The sequence below is a fragment of the Sycon ciliatum genome, chromosome 2, assembly GCF_964019385.1.
Source record: "Sycon ciliatum chromosome 2, ocSycCili1.1, whole genome shotgun sequence".
Lineage (NCBI taxonomy): Eukaryota > Metazoa > Porifera > Calcarea > Leucosolenida > Sycettidae > Sycon > Sycon ciliatum.
Window position 1 is genome coordinate 38524538 of NC_088644.1, and position 24139 is coordinate 38548676.

General features: G+C 48.2%; 2 protein-coding genes and 1 long non-coding RNA gene across 4 annotated transcripts; 2 read left to right on the plus strand and 1 right to left on the minus strand.

Moving 5' to 3' along the window:
• Positions 1-836: 836 nt before the first annotated feature.
• LOC135809992 (histone deacetylase complex subunit SAP130-like) lies at positions 837-15889 on the plus strand. 2 transcript variants are annotated; one of them, XM_065323445.1, is made up of 15 exons: positions 837-1020; positions 1165-1288; positions 1883-1932; positions 2334-3261; positions 3985-4022; positions 4244-4350; positions 4888-4928; positions 6068-6298; positions 8294-8481; positions 8902-8981; positions 10023-10723; positions 12520-12626; positions 13266-13379; positions 14114-14179; positions 15023-15889. In XM_065323445.1, exons 1-15 carry the CDS (start codon positions 1003-1005, stop codon positions 15104-15106), a joined length of 2877 nt encoding a protein of 958 aa, XP_065179517.1. In that variant the 5' UTR covers positions 837-1002; the 3' UTR covers positions 15107-15889. The 2 variants fall into 2 exon arrangements, with proteins under 2 accessions (XP_065179517.1, XP_065179518.1); XM_065323446.1 differs by having other exon boundaries at positions 868-1020; positions 1877-1932.
• Positions 15890-16380: 491 nt separating this feature from the next.
• LOC135809993 (thiamine transporter 2-like) lies at positions 16381-20511 on the minus strand. Its single transcript, XM_065323447.1, has 3 exons — positions 19256-20511; positions 18795-18939; positions 16381-17892 (listed from the first exon to the last, which is right to left on the minus strand). The coding sequence occupies exons 1-3, from the start codon at positions 20356-20358 to the stop codon at positions 17638-17640; spliced, it is 1503 nt and encodes a 500-aa protein (XP_065179519.1). The 5' UTR covers positions 20359-20511; the 3' UTR covers positions 16381-17637.
• A 191-nt stretch (positions 20512-20702) lies between these two features.
• On the plus strand, positions 20703-23536 carry LOC135810875 (uncharacterized). The gene is made up of 2 exons (XR_010552436.1): positions 20703-21199; positions 23065-23536. It is a non-coding gene; the product is annotated as an uncharacterized LOC135810875 (long non-coding RNA).
• The last annotated feature ends 603 nt before the right edge of the window (positions 23537-24139 follow it).

Sequence of the window (24139 nt, forward strand, 5' to 3'; positions counted from 1 at the left end):
TTATTCATGGTACTGTATTGTGAAATCTGATGGTGCCACGCCACGATCTCGGCCTCAGGTCAGGACACACAAAATGAATGCGCAATCATTACGTACCTAACCTGACCTCACCCCAAATGCCTCCGACTCCCATGGCCCACCACGTACAAGGCCATGGGACACATACTGTGACATAGCGTAGATTTACGGTACGGCTCCTTTCTTCCCACCCACCCACGCTATTGTCTGCACCATGTACCAGAGAGCCATACTACAAAATTTTTTATAATACCAGTAAATAAATATTACAATATTAAAGCAAAAAAAGACTACATTCTACACATCATGTGCAATTGTGTCGAACTCCCTAGTCGCCTAGTCTGCACTTGGGATAAGAGGTCCACATCACTTTATAAAGCTACATACAACAAGTTAGTAGTTCACTGCTTTGTAGACAAGCTTTCAAATTCAAGAGTCAACGCTGAGTCAACAGGCATGGCGAAGCCCAACAGAATGATGAAAAGTAACAAAACATCTGACCTCGTTTGCAAAACCAACGACGTCTTTTCTTTTGTTTTTCGGCTTTTGTCGACATGTCAGTTTTGTGTGCATTGCTTGTAAGCTCCGGGGAATCCCCTTTGCTCGTATAGTTTCCAAAATGTGTCATTATTATCACGTGGTGTGGCCTTTTCCATGACGCTTGCCGCTCTGATTGGTCAACACCGCATGGACCCTGCCGTGTCATTGCATGGAGCAACGCGTGGCCTCGCGGCCCACGGCTGCTGGTGGCACTACACTGTATGATATGACTGGATACTGCACTGGCCGAAGTGCTAAATTTCTCGATGATGCTTCCTGCTGTTGCATACAGTACAGCATGATGTGTGCATCCAATGCCAAGGTCTCAGAGCAAAGCCACTCTGGATTTTTGTTCGATGTTTCTACCCTTACCTGCCATGGTTCCTCTTGCGACTTGCCACCCGCGAGCGTGCTAGGGTGACGAAGCCAAGAGGTGGGAAAGCGATGGCCGACGATGTTGTTGTGAGTTCTGTTCTTGCATATCTCAGAGTACACGTGGACCTCTAAGCTGCTGATGTGATCGTTATACTAGTAGACGAAATGAACCAGTGTATGGTGGATATCGCTCACTCTGAGGTACGTGTGTCGTTGTTTTGTGATTACTAGGTGCCGACTGCGCCTTCATCTGTGGCACACGCTCCTGTGATGGCTACTCCAACGCCATTGTCCACGGCGTCTGGCTCAGCACCAACAAACAATATGACTACGGACAGTGTAATTTCGTCCACCGGTACGTACTACACAATCCTGTGTTTTTATTCTCAGCGTGTGCGTGCCCATTCATGCCTTTCCTGCGTCTGTCGCTGTCTTTGGCGTTGTTTTGTTCTCCCTGGAAGAGTCTTATTTCTTTGCTGTCGTAACTCCATGTGGCCCCTGTCCCGTAGATCACGTATGAGGTGGTGTGGAGTTCGTTGTCTTGCATGCTTATTTGTACGCTACCATGTGATCCTGCGAAACTAGGGCCACGCATATATGCGTGTGCTAGCTACGGTGGTTGCGACGGACGCTGTGAAACCCCCGTTCTTGGCGTCTCCGTTGTCCTGCTGTCTTTGACTGGCGAGCTCTGTTGTGTGGCGCTGATTTTGCTTGCAGTGCAAGGTTGTCCTCTGAGTGATGCGTTTGCTTCGAGCATAGATTTTTTTGCTCTGTCGCCAGCTTTCGCCGTAGTTGTGGCGGTGCCTGTCGAGTCCTTTCACTTGTATGGCTTCTTCCGTAGATCTACACATCTGAGTACCTGCGCACAGATGGGGTCCAAGCTCCTCTCTGGTTCACGTGTGGGAGTGTTGAGTTGGTCTCTTCTATTTCCTTTCTTTCCTAGCTGCAGATTCTGTCACTCGCAGGGCATTGGAGGCGCGCTTGGACGTAACCAATGTCGTAAGTAACGTTGTAGAGCTACTAGTAGCTGCTCTCACGTGTGACTGTTCACGAATCCCTCCTCTCTTTCTGGTGTTTATCTGTCTTTGTGTGGGTGACCTGCTGTGGTGTTTACGTTGTGCGCGCTCAACTCGGTCGTGTTGAAGTCGAACTCAGTAGTCTCTTCTTAGCGCCGACGCCAACAATGTTTGCCTGTTGTCTGCCTGTGCTGCCTGCTGATCGTGTTTGCAACCATTTGGCACCATAGATGTGAAGTCCTGCTGCTGGTGCATATGTGCGAGGAGAGGAGTGCGCGGCCATTGTGGCGTGATACTGAGTGATAGGTGGCATTCTTTCGGAGCTCGACTTGTGGTAGATCTACGTGTTGGTTGTTTTGTCATCTGTATGCTGTGCGTCTCCAGGCAGCCAAGGCCGCTGGCAGTGGCAGTCCAGCTGTACCAGTTGTCACGTGCACTGTCAACCACACTCCTGGAAAGCCTAGCACTTTAATCAACAGCGTGGCACATCTACCACTGACAGAGTTTCATTCACCAAACGTAACGTCGGTCATTGATGCAGCGACCAACAACCCTTTGCCGAACGCTGCCAACAAGAATGCGGCGGCGAAACTGCAGGAGCAGCTCATGCTCGGTGCTGCACAGCGCATCACATCCACCCCGGCCTCGGCGAAATCAGCAGCAGCAGCACGCACTCAAAGTGATGGCCAGTCCACAGGACCTCCGAATTCACCGCCATGTCCACTAACATCCAGCGCAGCTGCGCCACAGAACCCCAGTGCTCCATCGTCAGCCTCCGGTGAACACAAGCAGCCGCGCTCGAAACCCATGGGCATGGAGTCACCTCCGATTGAAATGCGAGGAGTCGCCCCGGTACCTCCGATGGATGGTGGTGGTGGTGGCGGCGGCGGCAGCATGCTTGTGCCGATACCTGTGAACGGCGGTGTCGTGAGTGCAATGACTGGTGCAGTGTTTGCCAGCAGCCAGCCCATGCCTGTAGCCGTACCCGGTGCTAGCGTTGCTATTGCTGCTGCCGCTACTCACGACAATCGCATCGTATCCCCGCCATCAACAAGTCGCGTTACGTCCCCGCAACAGCAGCAGCAGGGCGGTGGGCGACACGTTACGACGTCACCGTATTCAGTGTCCACTGCGGACGTGTCGACGGCGCACTCTGCCGGTGGTGGTGGCAGTACGGTCATGGCGCAGTCGTCGTCGCTGCTCCCCGCTGCTGCTGCTGCAGGAGGTGTTGGAGCAGCACCAGCAGCGACAGCGGTACCAATGGCAGCACTGACCGTGGCCAACCAGCAACCGCCGACGGCGATGTTCAATGGTAAGCAACAACGCATGCGGTCACTCATCGACCTACTGCCGGCACGTGTTTTTGTATTTGTATTTATTCAACATTTCCTGGCTCGTCAAACGACCGCCAGTGACAAATGAATGTGAAATGAAGGGTGATAGCCCACCACGCTTGCCCTGTAAGCCTGAGCAATGGACATTGTCTCCCAAGATATACACAGCGTAGGGCTCCATGCAAATTACTGATATTGTGATTTGTATCTGTACTATGGTAGTCATTTTTTCAGTTGATCGGAACAATGATACCAGGCTTTTTTAGCCAGCCAGCTGACTGACCGACTACTACCTCGCAGGCAGCCAAAATTAACTAGGGCACGAATGACGAGTTCACATTGAGGCGAAAAACTGGTCATTTAGAAACTTTGACCAAAGCTGGCGAACATTGCAGATTGTCGTTGGCTGTGGTCACCGAGTTGCTGTGTTTTCAAACCCATAGTGGGGCTTGTCATCTATGCCTGCCAGGGAAGCAGCTGTATGGGCCCCGCCATTGCTTCAGTTTTTGAAGTAGTTTTACTGCACGCGGGTAGTCCCGTTGGTCGGATGCCTTTACTCAGTTTACTGTGAGGCGCACACTGCTTTGCATGTTGGCGCTTGGCGTTTGCTGTAGGGGGAATACGATGTTATGCTGCACTGCATTGTATGTCCGTTGTCCATTGATGATTCACCGCACGTTTCCTTTCCTGTTGTCTTCCAGGCCAGCAGATACCAGTGGTGGAGAATCATATACCACTAGTAAGTCTTATGTACACTTTGGTACCGGTAACGGCCGTATGTTTTCAGCATTTGCCCCGCTGTGGTCAGAATTGTTGCGTGTCTCGCAGGCAGGAGCAGCCGGGAAGAGCCATGCCATGTCTTATCCCTAGTCTTGTCGGAATCGCTGTAGTAAGTGCTGCCGAATTGACGAGATTTGCGTGCCGTGTGTTGTTTCTCTCCTCCTGTGGTTCCCCTTTCAGAACGCGAATCATTTCAGTGCCAGTAGCCAGGCTGTTGCAGCGGCTGCTACTGCTGCTGCGTTACCTGGTCAAGTGGCAGCAGCAAAATCACAACAACAACAACACCGGTAAGTCTAAGCTGGGACAATTCCTGCGGCTGAGGTCGATACTCACTATGCTGTCACTGGCTGTGCAGTCTGTTTCACTGAGGCATGGGGTGGAAATCTTTGCGTTGCCACTAATACACACTATGCAATGCGCGTGTGTGTGTGTGGGGGGGGGGGGGGGTCATTGGCCAGAAGAAGAAAAATACCTTGTAAGCTGTGTGGTGTAGACCAGACCAAATTGTGGCTAGTGTTCAGCATTACAACCCCACCATAAGTGGCTGTGGTTTCTATTGCAGTCGTAAATGCTGTCAGCGCTTATGCTGCCATGAAATCCTTCCCAGCGCAGCGTGGCGCTTTTGGTCATCCCTGTTCGCGTTATGTGCACCTGTCTACATTCGCCGTTAGGCCCAAGATCTAGGGGGTGGTGGGTATGTGTTTGTACGTGGTGGTGGTGGGGGGGATATTACATATTCTGTGTGTCTGTCTGTCTATTGGATGAGTTCTAGGCGGCTGTAAATTAATTTCGTCTTTGTTTATGTCTTGTGCGTCTGGCTCTAGACCGGTCTATCCGTATTTCATCGACCCCGAGTGTATGCCAAGTAAGTGCCAGCCACTTTGCACAGTATTCATATTCATAATGCCATAAATGCATGTCTGTGATATGGAACATATTGAATCAGCACACATAACAATAAAGCTGCTGCCCAGTCTGGCCTTTCACACCACCACTCTGGGTGGGTGTGCGTGCTTGCATGTGTGTGTGCGTGTACATGTGAGTGCATGTGTGTGTGTACATGGTACATGGTACATGGCACATGGTGTGTGTGTGGGGGGGGGGGGGGGGGGGGGGGATGAACATGATTGTGTATGTGTGTGTGTGTGGGGGGGGGGGGGGGGGGGTTGATGAGCATTGTGGGTGTGTATGTGTGGGTGTGTGGGGGGGGGGGGGGGGGGTGGGCGATGAACATGTGTATGTGTGGGGGTGGCAATGAGCATGTGTGGGGGTGGGTGATGAATATGTGTGTGGAGGGGGGGGGGGGTGATGAGCATTGTGGGTGTGTAGTGTTATTCTCGGTCACCACACGAAGCGTAGAAGCCACTGGTAAATACAATAAGGCCTTTCGCCGCACCACTATTCTTCATAATTGATATATCGGTGAGATGAGCATGAACAAACATGTCATTAATTTATTTATATACTGACAAGTAACTAGTTGGCACCTTTTGAGAGCGCCAGTTACACACTGAAACCAGAAATTCACAGCACATCATGCAGCAACGGGAGGGGGGGGGGGACTACGGTAGTGCAAGGTCAAAATAGTGACACGTATTGCACATACTTCCTCTGTGCACACAGTCCCGATTTCAGCTTGGCGATACACACCGCCTCAAGTGCAGCCAGGTGACATTTGTTCTGCACTCCCGCTTGAATATTGAGTGGATGGGTGTGCAGATGTGTTGTGCAAACCTCGCTCTGGCCAGCTGGTGACGATTTGTTATGCTTTGCATTTCTGGCTTCAGTGTGTAGCTGGTGCCACTTGCCCGCTCAAAGGTGCCAATTTGTCAATACTTGCAGATGGAAGGATTTGTTTGCTTATGCTCATATCACCAAGATACCGATTTTGAAGAGCAGTGGCGCGAAGAGCCTCGTCAAATTTACTAGTATATTCTGTGTTTGTGTGTGCTAATTTTAATTTGTCTTTGTCCAACTGTATCTTGTGTCTTTTCTTTGCTGTAGATGGTTTCCCGCCTGGTATGTATATGAGCAGTGTGTCGTCCGCTGGCCAGTTCATTCCGCCGGGCATGGCAGTGTGTGCACCACCCCCAGGAGCGCCAGCCGCCATGGTGGCCTCCGCGCCCGCCGGTGCTGTGCGACCCGTCGGCCCTCCGGCGCCCGGCCAACCAATGACCTATCTAAGCAGAGCCATCATGATGCCGTCCGGGGTGGTGCAGATCGACGGTGCTAATGGTACGTCACTATCTCAATAAGGAATAGGCAACATGGATGAAGTTATAGAAAAGAAACAAGGACCAAGGAACTACAAGTTACGCTTATCTTGTCCACTAACACCACCAGTTACTAAACAATCAGTTCATGCGATAACATTTTCCGAGTCCATACTTGCACAACATGGATGCAAGAGCTCTAGTACAGCGATAAATAATATCCAATGGAAACAAGGAAAACGATAGGACACACGTCATGTGTTCGAGTCCACCAACTAAACCAGATTTTGAATAGTCAGGCGTGCACGAATAAATAATAAAGCTTCCTAATGTTGAAGTTTCAAGAGACACATCAGGGAAAGCAGCCTGAACAATAATAGCTAGGCAGGGAAGCAACACCCGTACGTCTAGGGAGTAGTGAGAGGTATAACGGTGGGGCGTGATAAGGCAGATGAACCCAGGTTGCTTCAAAGAGGTGTGTGCTGATATCACGGATGGGTGAAATGATTTAAAAAAGGAAAAAGAGAGAGGTGAGTGTAAGAGGTGCCTGGCTGTGTCGGTGCGAGAGTGCACCTCTCTGAAACACTCACAGTTCATCTTTTTAATCACACCTCGCCTTTTATACTTCTCACTGCCCCCTGAATGCATAATAAATTATGTTCCCCTACCTTGTGACAGTGTTTCCCCTGCTTAGTTGTAATGCTTTCTCTACCTACCGTTCACAACTTCATTGATTTTCTCTTCCTAGTTTTCTTATTATTGGGACGGCTTCCCTGGTGAGTGTCCCATGAAAATCGATTAGGAAATTCCTTGATTCGTTCTAATTATTATAGTGCTATGTTACATCAATGTTCAATGTCCACTTTGTTACTACTGCCGTAAAGTACCGCCAGAGCGCCCCACCTTGATTTTACAGGCAGGGACAGGAAAATCGTATTGCAGAGTGCAACGAAGTTTGTACGGTGTGAGAACCTTAGTGTACTAAGGTCACACTAAGCAGGTTTTTGTGTGGAGCGCGTGTCCGCTCGAAGGTGCGGATTGTCCGCAGAATGTGCAACATGTGTACAAAGTTCGTGTCGTATGACCTACAGACAGGAAACCACCTCCACAATCCGACCACGAAAGGACAAGATGGTGGGGCGCTCTGGCGGTACTTTACGGTATTCAGACCTTGTAATTTCGAGTCTTGATCAAATATAACCATGCCATCGAATGTTGACTGCCACTGGGTGTGTTGTGTCCCTCCATCTGCGATATGATTAATTTCATGGGTGTGTGCTACTGCTTGTATAGCAAAACAATTTCGTGCAGTGCTAGGGCATGTTCGTTTGGTAGGATCGGGATCCCGATCCACCAGATCCACTGGATTCGCACCCTTTCGATTGGTCGAATCCGGATCCGGATCCTTCGGATTTGGATCCGGTCAACCCACCTCGGGGAGCAGGGTTGACCGGATCCAACGGATCCAAATGTGACCTTTGTGCGTATATGGCGGGTAAAACTCGTTTTTGTACACATTGTGGTACGCACACGTGGATCGAGATAGAGCTTGCTATCATTTAACTTATTATTTGGTGCACATTAGCGCTACATGGTTTATAATTTCCCTTTTTCTTGATTTTGTATTTAGCGCTTTCGGGTGTTATTATTTATTTTTCTTATTTTCGCACTAAATTATTATTTTTGGCTACCGTTCTGCTTTCGTTTCGCGTGGATATTTGTAAAATTGTTTTATACACTTCTAAAAAATAATATGTGACACGCGACATAGATAGAGCTTGCTGACTTTTTGTACAACTGGCGCTGTGAGTACGACTTTTTATTACTTCGTCCACATGGCAACAGTCAAGGTTCAAAAAAGTGTCCAGTTGACTCTGAAGGATCCGACGGATCTGAGATCTGGATCCCGATCCCGATCCTTACCAATCGAACATGCCCCTAGACTCCTCCATGCAGCAGTCCATAGCAGTGGCCGGTAATTTTTCGTCGTAATATGCTTGTTGTGTTCCCGGTGCAGGGCCTCAGTACTACTACCAGCAGGAAATGGTTCCGTCAATACGTCACATGAACGAGGTGTATCAGCAGCAACAGCAGCAGCAGCCGCAACAGCATCATCATCAGCAGCAACAACAACAACAGGTACCCGCGCTAGTTGCTGCATCGCGTAATGTGCCGCCTGTGGGTAGTGGTGGCGGCAGTGACCCGGTAAGATCGGCAACCGCTCGCCCTTTACTCTTAATCCTTTTTTGTTTAGATAGAGATTTGTAGTGGAATTCCTCGATCTAGATAAAGCTCACTTGGCTTGCCTCACATTACGTGTACAGCTGTGCAGTCCTTCCCTTCTGATAGCTCTACTGTTTGATCAAGACGAGCTAGTCGTAGAAATTGGCTTTGTAGAGCTGATGTTGCTGTGCCTGTTCTGGCGTTCTGGTTAGGAGCACTACTGCCTAGTACTGGGCTGTAGTCGTGTAGAAACCTAATGCCGTATTTTGGTTTGGCGTGTGTCCGTGTGTGTGTATGTGTGTCCATATGTGTGTCCATATGTGTGTCCATATGTGTATGTGTGTGTGTGTGTGTGTGTGTATGTGTGTCCATATATGTGTGTGTGTATCCGTGTGTCCTTAGCCAAGTGAGCGCCACTCACGTGCTGCTAGTCCGACGACATCGCCGTTGCCTGGCATCCTTCGCAAGCGCAATCATGACGGGTGAGCACTGAGCCGGTGCCGGCATCGACCGTATTTCCCAGAATATTCTAGTCGCAACGAGGAAAACGGTGGGGCACAAGTTATGCGTTAGAGTCCACCAACTTAAAAAAGGTTTTGAACAGTCAGATGTGCACAAGGTAGCGCCAGACTGACAAGGAGTACTGAGACATTCCACGGCAAGCCCCATAACGTGTGCCCCACCGTTTTCCTTGTTCCAATATAATATTATCCTTGGCTCACCATCGGAATACTTATTCTAATTGCACCTTTTGTTTTCCAATGGACCGCTAGGTTGAGGGAAGGGGTGCGACTTCGTATCGACTGTGACTTATTACTGCCGTGAAAACCCTGAAGCCGTACGACAGGAATCTGAAAACCTTATAATCTGGGAAATGCGGCGGCTCTTGATTACGGCGGTTGATGTATGCAGCACTTCCTAAGGGACTCCCTGAAGGTGATGTGAAAGGGATGAGTACAGCATGGTGCACTGCAAGTGTGTTATAGAGTGGCTTCACATCTTTGTCATGTGACTACTAAATTTGTGTAGAAATGGATCAGGTCATGTGGACAGTGGAACCAACATGGCTGACATTATGTGACCCATAGATGCAGGTGTTGTGTGGAGTTGGAACCCACATGGCTGCCCTGTATGGTCATGTGATAGATGTGAGACCACTCTATAGCTACTGGTGCGATGGCTGGTGTGCTTCCCAGAGTTTCTTCGGTGCACCCACTCTGGCTTCTCTGTAATGTTCTTCTCCCACTGCATGTGTTGGAGGAGTTCATGTCACTTTGCGTGGTATGGTTCACGTCCGATTTGTCCTTTGTACTCGATCTTGATAGTGGCCCTGGGCCAAAACTTCGGTTGAGCATGACCTTGTTTACTCTGCAACAAAGATACGAATGTTGGGAGTGGTGCAGTGTGCTGGCGAGAGTTTGTTTAATGAAGTGACTGTGGTGGAACCTGTGTACCTTGAAGAAATGGTTCACCTTGTTGTCTCACCAGCCCAGTATGTTGCTTTTGGCGTTTCCCCACTGCAGGACGAGGAAGATGGCGCCGAACACCGCTGCAGACCGAAGCAGCTTCAGCAACGGCATTACTACGAACGATCAAGTCAACGGCACCGACAGTCACGCTGATCAACACATGGGCGACCTAAGCCGAACGCCAAGCAAAGGTGGCTATGCGATGCCGGGTAGCGGCCGCGCACTCGACTTCCAGCACCGTGGCGGCGGTGGCAGCACTGCAGCGTCCTCCTCCAAGTCTCAGTCGGCCGCGGCCCTGAAAGCACTGCATGCGTCGAGCTCCAGTCACCGATCGTCCTCGATATCCACCACCGTACAAGCCACGCTGGACCCCGGCTTCAGGCAGACGAGTTCGTCAAAGCTGGCTGTGCCGCACGCGGCCGGGAGCACGTCAGATGTAGTAGGCCCGTCTCCGCGTAAGAAGCCTCGTAAGCAGACGGTGAAAGCCACCGAGGACCCACTAGCCAGCAATGTCCCTACTGGTAATACTCTGCCAGGGGAGTTTCGTAGCGGTAGCGCCAGCTCTCGCCAAGTTGCCGCTTCGGTCCCTGCGCCGAAGGAACCAGTCGTACAAGTCGCCGCGAAACCGCAGAAGGCCGGCATCCACCAGTTCCCGTTTCGCCGGCGAATGAACGTGGCATACGGTGGTGGCTATGTACCGCGTGGTAAAACAGCGCTCAATCACTTTGTCCGTGCCAGTGACGTCAAGGTGAAAGGTATGCTTTGCTCATACATGCAGTATTTGATGCAGAGATGTTGGCACGTACAAACAAGCATGTTGCTGCATCCATCTCAGCCATGCAACATACAGATGAAATCCTGATGCTTGAACCCTAAATTGCTGGTGAGAAACATGTACCCCAACACAATATAGATGTCAAAATGCTGGCATTGTCACGCAGCATTGCGATGTGCACTATAGACCCAGGTTTTGCGCATTCCGAGCTGCCATCAACTGGCCGGCACAGCCAGTTCACACACACACACACACAAACACACACACACACACACATACATACATACATACGTGTGCGCATGTGTGCACACATACATACACACATACATACACACACATGCGCGCACACATACATACATGCACACACACACACACACACACACACAGACTAAACTGACCAGTCCTACAGTATACAGTGAGCTTCGCATTTTGCCTTGCTTGCTTCGCATTATCCGCAAGAATCCCGCACTTTTTCTATGTAAGCGGATTCGTGGGACTTCTACTACAAATAGGTGTGCATGCCCATTCCGAGGTTCGAATTATCAGACATTGTTCTGTGGTAATCGTATTGACTGAAATCTGTCCTGAGCGGTTGGTTTGAATTGAGCCATATTAGCAAAAGTTCATAACCCCCAAGAGTGTGCAACGGGCATAGACCCAGCGCTCGGTGAAATCCCTACATTACGTCATGCGCAGCTTGTCATCCGATTTGGGTTCTTTGCGATTTCTGGAAACTATACCCTGAACCACTCCTAACTCAAGGCTGTAGCCTCGACTTTTCGAAGCTTTTTTTGAAGACATTTCGGACGTACAAGTCATACTTTCTCGAAAACAAACTCTTTCTCCAAGAATCCATGGACATCGTGACATGAAGAAGTGAGGACGCTGTTAAAAATATTGCATTGCCGTCGAGGACACTCATTCTGATGGCTGTGCAACTCAGCCGAAAAATGCTCCTTCGACGTATTCTCTCAAGTTCCTCAACCATTTGAAATCATCTTCGAGGAAAGCACCGGAAATATGCCGATGGTCTGGGGAAGAAATTGTTCTTGAAGAGACTGACTGCACTGGTGAAAGAAGAAGGCGATGAAGCTTCGAAGAGTTACCATTGCATCGAAAAATAAATAGTTTTGTCTTTACATGTAGGATCGTGTGCTTTGTTTCACTTTTGCTTCTTGAGGCTCAGACTAGAATCGCAGTTTACCCTGGGGAAGCATCCTGGTTTGACTGTAAATTTTAGAAGAATTCATCGGCGTGACTCCTCGCACTGCACCAAAAATGACGCAATGAAGGAATTCCGCCGAGTGGGCTTCCATACAGGGACTGATCAGGAGTTGCACACTCTTGGGGGTTATGAACTCTTGATATTAGAATTATCAGGATTACACCTGTATTAGATCAACTAGATCCCCAATTTCTCCTGATATTGAAATCTCCCGTCATCAAGAAGTGTGAGATGTGCATGTCCTTTTCAGTGGCAATTCTTATTGGCTATATTGTGACTTTAAAAGTATTTTGATCAGATCGTGTCCACGGCATAAATGTGGTTTGAGAGAGAGTTGCGCTCTCTCTCCTACGGTTGTAGATCGTCAGTAGTCTGACTGGCTCTAGCGCCAACCCTGATTTTAGGCACACGGTGATGTATTTGGTGTGAAGCACGTTTGATGTGCCTTTGCCTAAGATCTGTAAGTGGTTTCCATTGATCGCTTACTCCATATGTGTGACCTTTGACTTTGTCTGTTTTGTTTTTTCTTCTCTTCGCATCATTTCTTTCAGATGAAAAGAAGACAAGTCTATCAGATGTTGCCAGCAAGGTGAAAGGCCATCCGGAGATGATCGAAGGCAACCGTATCCATCACGTCCTTGCAAACATCGATGCCATTGTAGGTCCTCTGTGTGTGTGTGTGTGTGTGTGTGTGTGTGTGTGTGTGGTGTGTGTGTGTGCGTAGGTGCGTGCGTGCGTGTGTGTGCATGTGATCGTATGTGTGTCCGTGTGTGTGTGTGTGTGTGTGTGTGTGTGTGTGTTATATTTGTGTGTTATATTCGTGTGTGCGTATGTGTGTACATGTGTGTTTCGGAATCTTGAGCTCTTTGGAAAGAAGTTGAGAGTTGCCACGATCAATCTGTGGTGTTCCAGACAAGGCAAGCCCATCTCAGAGCCACTGCCACTCCTGAAATATAGTAGATTATTGTTTCAAAATAACTCAGACGGCATCTTTTCTGCTTCTGTATGTGTACTGTAAAGCGAATTTTCGCGGCGTGCAAATTTTGCATTTTCATGAATTGGACTGGTTCAAGATGAGAAACTTTTGATTGTATCTTTTCAGTTGGACCTTATACTGTCTACAATCAATGTACAGAGCAGTTTGCGGCGATTTATAGTCCCGAATGTGGGATGGTCGCGAAAGTAGCGAAATTTAATCTCTAGCGAAAGTTTCTCACTTCACAGTATCCGAATTAAGTGAATAGGTAGTGTCCCCTGATCATGATGGCTGGTTATTTTGTTCTCCGCTCTCTTGTAGTGTAAGGACGAAAAAGAAAAGGCCGACCGCTACTCTACGTACTTCCTGGCGGAGAAATGGAAAGATGATCCGGATATAAAGGAGGATGTCGACGGGATCATGGATTTGCTACAGGTATGTGCAGCAGGGCGATGCGATCATCATGCTTGGAGATTCTGTGCAAGGCGATACGATCGTGGTTGGAGGTTCTGTGCTGTGCCTGACTGCAGCACATGACTAGCTTTTCGTGTCCGGAGTGGTTCAGCTCAACTGCTCTTGTCACTAGCTCTTTGTGATTTCCCACAGCCAGTACGCCGAGCACTGTAGCCACATGCGTGCACACGTTCACATACAATTCAGTGTGGCTGTTGGATGATAAGATACTAGGGTGAAGGGTTGCTGTGAAATCCCGAGTTTGAATACTCTGATTTTCGCCAATCCTGTATTCGAGTACTCACCTCCTACACGTCACATGTAGAAACATGTAGGTCACTTGATATGTGCCCAACTGTGCAGATCAACTGTGCAGACCAACTGTGCAGATCAACTGTCATTGATTGCTGGGTCATTCGGCCTCAATCTAGTAGCTCCGCTGACTCCACTGCTGTACCAGTATGCACCGCAGAGGCTGAACACCGATCTCTACTCTTTGTTGTGAACTTGCTCAATTCTGCAGTGAACACGTGCAATGCATGGACGAGTGCATGTACTCTGATGTGTCCCCAGTACGGGTATTTCCTGAGCGTGTACTCTAATGTTCAGTGTACTGGCGTCAGCCCTAGTACATGCACTGGCTGATGAGTGTTCCCATCCTCATGTTGTGGCATCATCATTGCTTACTGACTTACACTGTGCGTGTCCTCTTGCAGGGTAACGTGCTGCGCAGCAAAGCGCTAATCGACCAGCTGACTGAAGTGAAGCAAACCCTACTGAAGGTATGTACACTTCGAACAGCTACCCCGTGTCCCTTTTTTCCACTTTCCAAATTATATTGTCTTGCCACGCTATATGCAATGTATGGGGCAAATCACCGGCTGCGCCGCCCCACCCCCTTTGGCTAGAACCCTGCTGGTAAGAGATGCAGGTTTGGGTTCCCCACAGCTTTCTTTGGAGTGCATTGCTGGCAAGGTGGTTGAAGTATTGGCCTTCCAAACAGGAGGTTCGAATTCCAGTTTGAGCGAACATTATTTCCACCCTTAGGAGACCCACCTGGGATTGGGTGCCTGACTTCGGTTGGGTAGGCAAGGACGACGAAGGAGTGGGAATGAGCGCTGCCCTCGCTATATCCAGCTCATTGAAACAAGAGGTCTGTGACGCCTCCTGCCTCTACGGTCGACTTTGACTATGGGCTGCATCAAGAGTACATGAAAACCAGAGTGTGCAGCTCGGATGGGTTGCTGTGACGGCGGAATTCCGTGATTACATCATTTTAGTGATGTAGTGCGTACAAGCGGGATTCAAGCAGGTCTCTTTCTGCACAACTGCAGCTCAGTTGTACCCACTACGCCATTTCCCGCCTCATATCTACGCCAAATATGATGTAATCACGGAATTCCCCGGGACAGACACCCGTAGCAGAAAAGGCCCCAAGCTGCACACTCTGGTTTTCATGTACTCTTGGCTGCATTTGCCTGCACCTCTGCTACCTTACAGTCCTCGTTACTTAAGCATCCTGTTCTTTATCATGTTCTTTATCATGTTCTTTATCATGTTCTTTATCATGTTCTTCATCCTGTTCTTAAGCATGTTCCTTACCTTGTTCTTGGTTTCTTTTCCAGGTGCTAGACCATACTCGAAAGGTCAAGGACATAACGGCCCGTGTCTCCACGCAGAAGTCTAAGAAGAAAAACACGTCGTCCTAACGCTCTGCGTCCTTCGCGGTTGTTGGTTTCTTTCTCGGTGAGGCCATCTCACTCTCACCGTGTTGATTTCTGTCCCGATGCTGTCCTTTGTTATTGTCCGTCTTCGCTTGAGCTTGAGATGATGAGGTGCCTCAGTACTCGGCCAATTTTCTAGATCTTAGTGTTGTTATCGCATATTATTTGTTTTTGCTTTCATAACCGCTCATAATTTGTAATGCCGTCTTCTTTTTTTGCTAGGCTGTGCCTAGGTGATGGTGAAATAAAACTCATGTATTTGTACGGTCCAGAACCTCACATGCCGCTGTGCACTCCCAGATTCCTGTGCCACTCATGAAATATTCATATAACCACGGGCAACGTGTTTTCTTTGTAGCTATGTGCTTTGGCTTTCTCCACCGACACCTCGACCTTCGATAATTTCTGGTCATGTGCTTGAGGTGTGCATGCTGATAGTTTTTTTGTATTTTCGTGCTAGATTGAGAAAAGCCACGATAAAAAGCAGGAATAGCTATATATCCCCTTTACTACGTTGCTTGTTACCATGAAATTTGCCATGTGGAGCGCTTTTCACACAATACTAGTTACCTTTTTTCTTTTTTTTTTGGTTTTGTCTAGTCTTAGAACTTGAATTTCTTCAGTTCTTGGCCCTCGGGGTCCTACCCTAGTAAGATTTTCTTTCCAGTTGTAGACTTTTCTGTCTGCTGTCCACTTTAACCCGTGTGTTATGTTGTATTTGAGTGGCACTATCGATCCTGCACTGCTTTCGGTGCAGTGCAAAACGTACAGCAGTGCTTGGATGAAGTCTGACCGGATAGTGTCTGGCCTATTGGGTGGCAGTGATGCCGTGGCGTGGCTGTTTTCTCCAGTGTATCATTCTGAACATACGGAAAACTCTTGCTGTGCCCACGTAATGTTCTCAATCTCAGCAGGGAGTCGTCAAATTTGACGACTCCCTGGTTCTCAGCCAAGTACTGTACTGAACAATCCATGCAGCCTCCTGCTACTGTGTTAGCATGGATATTTTACAAGAAGACCCACACATACGAGGCAACGAGACCTATTGAGAGGGCCAATGAGGCAATGACCACATGTTAGTGACTGATGTATAAAGTCGTATGTGTACAATCACGAGTGCATAAACGTTCGTGGACTCTTGGTACAGTACAACGTGTAGTAAGATTGCTCAAGGCCACTCTACGGTACCAACGCTATCCCTACATGTACATGATTGTACACACAGTTGATCACACCACTTCACAGGGTATCAAAACAGATTTTCGAAAAACAAATTATTCTAAATAAAAATATATATCGTATTTTCCGGAGTATAAGCCGCACCCCCATTTTTTTGCCACGGAACACACACATCTACCCTATTTTATCACTGTTAATTTGATCATCGGAGTATAAGCCGCACCCGCTCTTTTTGGGTGAATTTTGAGTGTTCAAAGTGCGGCTTATATATACTCCAGAAAACATGGTACCTACTAGCAAGAGTACTCTTGCTACCACCTGCATGGCGTATAGGCTAAAGAATATACGGTGGCTGTCTGGAATGCTCGGTGAATTTCCTCTTTTCACCTCTACATATAAGACATTGGTGATGCTCAAATCAAGAAGAATCAAGTCACAGAGTCAAGTCAAGAAAAGCACAAAACTAAACCATGGTGAACAACAGAGGGCAAACAGCGGACAAGAGCGCTGTTCGGCTTCGAATACATTCAGCCCCCCCCCCCCCCCCATGCCCCAATAAAAAGCGGAACGGCGGCTAACTAAAATAGATGGTGCTTGTGTGGATTCCCCTGATAGCGGAACGCGTGCTGAAAAACCAGGGATAAAGACTGTAAATAAGCTCGTCTATCCATTCTTCAGCGAAGATACCATAAGGTCAAAGACACTGGTAGTAGCATAAATAACTGTCTAAATAAAATTCAAAAAGAGCGAGGCCAGCCGAAATCATAAGTTTACTCGTTGCAACCCGATGGTTATCCGTTCAAAATCAGTGTATCAGTGGCCGACTTGGACTTTGTATACTGTCCTGTACACTGCAGAGCCGTGATGTGCACTGCACTGGGACTTTGTATCCTTGCCTGTACACGTGCACTGCACTGGGGCCAGTGTATTTCAGGCTAGCTTGGTCTCGAATGGGTCGGCTCAAAAGCAGCCCGTATCCCAAAGGCACAGATGAGCGAGGTCAGCACCACTAGCAGAGAAAGACATCAAGCTGGTTATCAGCACGGGGTAACCGGGTTAGTCGTGACCAATCTGTTATCAGCACGGGGTTAGTCGTGACCAATCTGTGGCGGGGGCCTTGTACCACGCACAGCGCACATCTGGAGTTCCAGTGTGCTGTAGGCGTTGCTACATGCGGTCCGCTGTCGGCGAGTGGCCGGCAAATGTGCCTTTTTCTTCTGAACTTAGAGGTAGAAGAGAGCAGGGAGCGAAAGAGAGAGAGAGAGAGAGAGAGAGAGAGAGAGAGAGAGAGACAGAGAGAGAGAGACAAAGAGAGAGCCAAACATGATGACTGGTCACTACCTGTCTAGAGATACAGGCTCATCGTCACTACTCTCCTCTGCACCGGAGCGGTTGAGCAGCAGGGACCTGTCCGGGCTTCGTATTAGCGGCTCCATGAGGTCGCTCTCGCCACCCCCGAAATCTTTCTTCACACACCTGATGTCTCTGTCTCTCTCCAAGCTTGCATGCCAGCCTTCCTTGGTACGCGAATACACACCGCTTGTTAGGAAGATGGCACCGATCACCCAGAAGTATGAGCCATACACAACAAACTGCAGCAGCGAACAACACAAGGAAAAAACCGAACAAGAGAACATTGTACAGCACCGTGATACATGAAGCGGACCTTAAGTACTTGAAGAGTGCCCTCATACCCACATCCATGTCAGTGTCCATGCAAATCCAAGGAGACAAGGCCGGAGAATATACTGTTCTATCTTGTTGCCTGCACGCCAGTCTCATACACAAGCTGGACCACCAGCATATCGACAATAGTTTTGTTTTAACATTCATTGAAACAACGGGTGTGAATACAAGTCTGACCTGAAGAGCAGCCTGGACCTCACATAGGATGGTATAGTAGAATCCCCTCAATCCAATATTGTCTAATTCGAACATTCGCTATTGGTTGGCCATAAGCGAAGGTCCCTGGTTCGTCGTAATCGAGTCCTCCTGACAGTCAATTTTTTCTTCAGACTCTTTCCCGTTCGCATCTTCCCCTCAAACTAATGAATATTCGCTCTATTCAAAGTGTTTTACGGCGTTAAGCGAATTGATGGTCTGCAGATCCCCTGGTTTGATCAACACGCTACGGCATTTACGAATAGTTGCAGTGGTATGTATTCCTCTTCACTTCTCCAACTCCAAAACCGGTCTCTGCACTGCGAATATCTTTACATTACATTTTCGGCCCTGGCCCATCATCAGGGCAACAACAATGTAAAGATATTTGCAGTGAAGATACCGCTTTTTGGAGTTGGAGAAGTGAAGTGAATTACATGTGCAGGTGGCTGTGTTGGAGCTAATGTACAATTAGAAAAGTTGCAGTGATGCCCTTATTGCTTATTTTTGGCTTCAATAGCAGAAAAGCAATTGCAAAAAAGCGAATGTAGTGAGTGGCTGGCAGCTCTCTGCCATTCTGAAGTAGAGTACGGTGCGTGCCAAGTCGACTCACCTGCGTTGTGATCTTAAGCCGCAGCGGACTGTAGTGAGCAGTACACACCGCCGTCAGGACGGTCTGCAGCGCCAGTGCAATGAACATGTTTATGCCAAACACGAGGCCGTAGCGCTGCTTCCGTAGCCGCTGGGACACCTGGAGCCTGCAGGGAAATAGCGTAGAATAAAAAAAAAAACAGCCACTGCTCAGACACTAAACTCAAGTACTTGCACACAAGGACACCAGCAGAGGTCAAATACAGCTGGCAAGTGGCAGAGGAAAGATTCTAAAACTAGGCTGCTGCTAACACTGTTATTATCATTAATTTTTTATTGAATACTAGTATACATGTAGGGATAACCCAAAGGCACTGTTACAGGTGACTGGGACAAACAGTATGCTGTTCAGGCTAAGAATACACCAGTAGTAGTAGGACATAGTAGCACAAGCCAGTACCAGTACGCAGTCATAACACTTACGTTGCAACGGTGATCTGCAAGGAGTACGTCGCCCGGAAGATCAGCCAGAGTCCGTACGCCCAGTAGATGTTGCCCGTGTGCGCCATGAAGAACAGAGCGAACGAGTCCACCGTGCTCACCACGCCGAGCAGCATCTCGCCCCAGATCGACCACGTGAACGACACGTAGCCGACCAGGAAGGCAGCGCCGGCGCCCAGCAAGGTGGCGGTGGCCTCCACATAGCCGTAGTACACAACCGGGGAGATCTGGTCCCACAGGTTCTGGATGTAGTTTCCCGCCTGCAGCTCACCACACGTCGCCAGTGCCCACCAGATGGACCACTTGAGCACCTCGCGGTCCGAGAAGATCTCGCGGATGTCCGAGAAGAAGCCGGTCAAGTTCCGCAGCAGAGTGCGGCGGCAGCGCTGCAAGCGATCGCTGTATTCGTTGCTGCTGAGAAGTGATTCTACCAGGCCTGGGCTATCGGACTTTGGTGCCGGCTTCGCTGGCATTGGTAAGAAGAAGCTGATCGTCAGGGCTACGCACACGGAGACGAACGAAAAGTAATTCAACTGCCGGTAGTCGAGGGTGCCAGTGTTGTCCAAGATCTGCCCCAGGTAGCCTGCACCACTGCGTCCAACGAGCACCACTGCACGCACGGCTGAGTTAACAAACGGGTAGTGGTTGCGCGACACCACCGCATAGATGTAGGAGTAGTACGCAACCTCTGTCGCCGTGGCGAGGCCGTAGAAGATCTGCATAAGCTGCATGGCCTGTAGGGAAGTTCCCCACACCAGCATTACCCTCGTGCCCAGGTAGGCGAGCGATTCCACTATGATCACAGGCTTGTACCGGACCCAATCGGTGATGGGCAGAATTACCAACAGAAAAGCCAGATAGGAGTAAGTCCAGAATGGGTATACACTGGATGATAGCTCATGGTTGGTTAGGTTGGTGCGCTCCAGAAGGTACGGGTTGAGAAATGCTTCACTGGGCTTCAGCTCCTTCACAAAGCCATACGCACACAGCAGGAAAGTCACCAGCTTCCAGTTGCTGATAATATACGCAGAAAATCTACCCAATCCACGGGTCCTGAGTTCTCCGCTCGACTCCATCTCCAACATCTCCTATGAGTCACTACGATCCCACGGCTTTTGCTGTGGAACTAAGGAATGTGCATATGCAATCACTTGCGTCCCATACAGGCGGCCAAACGCCAACCGGTTGTAGCTCTGGATTTCCAGCAAGACAAATAAAACTGCAGAAGAACAGTGAGATTTGGGTCTTTGATCTTTTTGAATGTGTGCATACGCAGCGCAGGTGTTTTGTCATCATAATCACGCGACATATGCATGTACCGGCACGTGCGTTGAGCATGCTAGCATGGCATATCGATCGAGCTAGCTAGCTACATACTGTAGCTACTTTTTTGCTTGTACTTGTAGCTATTTTGAGGTATATTATGCTCGGCAGGCCGCGAAAGAGAGCCCGTTACCTGGACCCCTACTCGCGCGGGTAGAGCGAAACTGAGCACCCTGGGATGCGAGCAGCTTTTTAGTACTCCCGGGTCCAAAATCTCACCACCAGGCCGGGATGATCAAAACGTCTGCCGGGTCTGCAGCCTACAAACGTGGATCTGCCGACACTGTGCTGTCGACGACATGTCCGGCAAGGCACCTCCTTGCGTGAAAGCAAGGAACGCTTTTTTTTTAGAAAGGAAGCTTCTTCTCCAAAATTTTAAATTTTTGCAAATTATTCCTTCTGAAAATATCATCGCGTTCTTGACCTCGAAGCTGACTGCTGAATGCGATTAGGAAAGAAGATTCCTGAAGATACACCAGACTGATTCTGGCAAGCCGTCTGTCGTCTAGATATGCAGTTGTTCGTCATGCATGGTCAGCAATCTTCCTCGTTCGTCCTTTCGTTTTCCTGACCACGATGATGACAAGCAGCTCTCATGCTCAGGTTAGTGCTGTACTTGTATGTCTGGGCACACAACACATCTGAGATTCACCCACTGACGTTATCGAACTGAAGAATGCAGCAAGGGTTCCTCGGATTCTCTTGATTTCGGAACAAATTTCCTTCACTTTCACCCTCTCAGTCTCTTCCCCATGCCCTCCATGCATGCACAATCGAGTTTGCATTTCAAATGTTGTTTTTACTTTGGCAGTGCGTTCGATAACGTTAGGACAGTCTAAGTTAGGTGTTCTTCTCTTCAGGCTTATTGGACGTGTACAAATTCTAAAAAAATAACTTCCATATGCTAAACGCAGATCCCTGTGAATACGGTTCTGCTGGGCAATGATGTTTACACCAATCTACACTCTATGCTGTCACAGCATCCACAACTGATCCTCTCTCTCTGAATTAACTATTTGATAAAGCCAATCTTTAAATCGCTGTTGCATAGGATCTCGGGTGGGAAGAAGCGATGAATCGATACATGGCATTGTGAAGAAAAGAAGAACAAATTCACATTGCACGTGAGACTCGGTTAGAAAGACTGAGTTTCTGCATTCATAAGAATGTCACACCCCGGGGATCATGATAAAGAAAACATATGTCGTGAAAATGACTGAAAGAACCAAAGAAGTATTTGATCTTCCAGCCAGCTTAGCCTGGTACTACCATACTAGCAGTGCTACCAAGTACCAGCCCTCCATATTTTCTGTATTTGTACGGAAAATCACTCCTTGTGCGCACTACAGAAATTGAGCAAATGGTATAGAAAATCGGAGAGGATCAATCAGCTGTGTAGAAGCATTGCAAGTGTAAGCTGAGTGATGAATAGTCTTGTACCAAAGCGAGTGCATGCCGTACCACAACAACATGTACATGTAGCACAAAAATAATAATGTCGTGAGTGCAAGTCACACATGTTTTACACTACCAAATGCAGCCACCGACATGCATGTGCGTGTCAAAAAACATTACAGTGCAAGTATGCATGCAATGTACACGGCAGTACGCAAAACACTGCAAGATACGGAAAATCAGAAGTCTGAGTACGCAAAACAGACTCAATTGGTGGGCAGCTCTGTACTGGCCTGTACGGAGGGAGTGAATCTCAATGTGTGCAATGCACGCACTTTGGCCGACAGTGAAAACTATGCAAGTCGTGTTGGTTTGCAGGATGAATGTGAGTCCTTTTAGACAAGCGCCTTAGTGGAGTAGCCCACCGAAAGAAGAGTACTTGACACCGCGAAGTGGAGTCTGCGCATACAACAGTGAGGGGGTAAAATTAGCTATGACTGATTCTGCATGTGTTCTGCATGTGTGTCACATTACACTAGCAGATAGGCACACCTGTTGTTCCAAAAAGATGCTTATGTCAGTGTCTGAATATGTCGTGTACCAGGTAATACTGTTGCCAGGATCTCACGGTGAGAGTCAGACTTGAATATGGTATCAATAGATTATCAATATCATACATCACCATGTACCACCCAAAGTATAATAGCCGAAGGACCCGTTTGTGTGGTGGTGTATGATTTCGTGAGCAAGATGAAGTGGCTACAGATGTGTCTTATATAACACCCTAAGAAAAGATCATCAATTCTGGGGAAAGTGATTCTGGTAGCATGTTGTATCCAGTGTGGCATGACAAAGACTCCCTCGATTTAGCCTGTGGAGAATCCGTAAATACATAAATACAATACATACAGGCATCACAACCTTCGGATTATATGCTCTTTTGCTTGCCTCCTGGAGTGTGGTTGTACCTTGGTTCACTGTATTAGAATAATAGTAGACTTTGTTTTTCGAATTCGTTTCTATAACATTAGGTTTCTTTCTGTTGCTGCTATGTCTTTTCATGTGTTTTACAGGATTGCCATCTGTTGATGAATACCACTCTGAGGCACTCTCACGAGCGAAGGTGTTTGAGAATCCATGTCGGAATGATGGTCATGTTGGCCTAAAGGTGCATTACATTGCCGATACTCGCCACCTCCACCCTGGAACATGTTCAATTTCTGTTTCTCGTATGGAAGGACCGAACAGGTTGTTTTCCTGTCTCAGTGGACCACTCAAGACTGAACAGCACTGATGGAAGAAGATTTGCCGTGAATCTCGTTCACATAATCAGCCTGTTTAATTGCTGTACTGAGGTGACTGCTTCATAACAATGACCATGCAGCATTAATTTTGGATAGTATTGCAGTGCCCCTAAAATTGGAGAATATCGAATTTCTCTGATAGCATTGTGATTCATTTGTGAATAAACATCACTACTCTTTTTGAGTAGCATAGCAATGACAGAGTTGGTTTAATGTATGACAAAATGGAGCCGCTTTTTAACTTAAACCTGTACTATAATCAGTACCGCCGGAAGCAGTTTTTGATTGGTCCGGTAGTTTCATGGCGGGTACACACGTCCTCCACGGTAGGAAACGTTTGTTGGTGGCCAACAAGTTGGTCTGGTGATAACCTGACCAACCAGACCGGCGGGCCTGATAATTGTGGGGCTCATGAGCAGCTCAAGTACTTAGTATGGTTTTGGACATGTCCCCAGTTAACCAATGAGAATAACCGGAAAACAAGGGGGGCTTTAGATACCGGGCTGACTTAACAAGAGGCAGGATAAGCGCGTTACGGGTTGAGCTTGTCGAAAACCAATTGTACTTCATTATGTGTGAAGGGGTTTTATGAAGAAATATTTTATGAACCAGTGTACAGAGATGGTGCTTATGACGAAAGGAGAGAGGAGAAGTGTGTGAAAGTTGATAACGGGCATCCGAAGGAACACATCGATCCTTGTTGTAAAGAATATTAAGTATAAATCTATGGTTGAAACCTACTTCCCCAAGCGTTCTCTGTTAAGTATAAATCTATGGTTGAACCCGACTTCCCCAAGCGTTCTCTGAGGGGACCGAGGTCTACTCTATCAGTTCATGTATTCTG

Excerpts from the sequence above, each read along its gene's own strand:
- LOC135809992 (XM_065323446.1), top strand. Across the intron at positions 1,289-1,876 it reads CAGTGTAATTTCGTCCACCG|CTGCAGATTCTGTCACTCGC; the intron begins GTACGTACTACA and ends TTTCTTTCCTAG. Across the intron at positions 3,262-3,984 it reads GCCGACGGCGATGTTCAATG|GCCAGCAGATACCAGTGGTG; the intron begins GTAAGCAACAAC and ends GTTGTCTTCCAG.
- LOC135809993 (XM_065323447.1), bottom strand. The coding sequence starts at position 20,358 with ATGTTGGAGATGGAGTCGAGCGGAGAACTCAGGACCCGTGGATTGGGT. Across the intron at positions 18,940-19,255 it reads TTGCAGATCACCGTTGCAAC|GCTCCAGGTGTCCCAGCGGC; the intron begins GTAAGTGTTATG and ends ATTTCCCTGCAG. Across the intron at positions 17,893-18,794 it reads GGCTTAAGATCACAACGCAG|TTTGTTGTGTATGGCTCATA; the intron begins GTGAGTCGACTT and ends TCGCTGCTGCAG.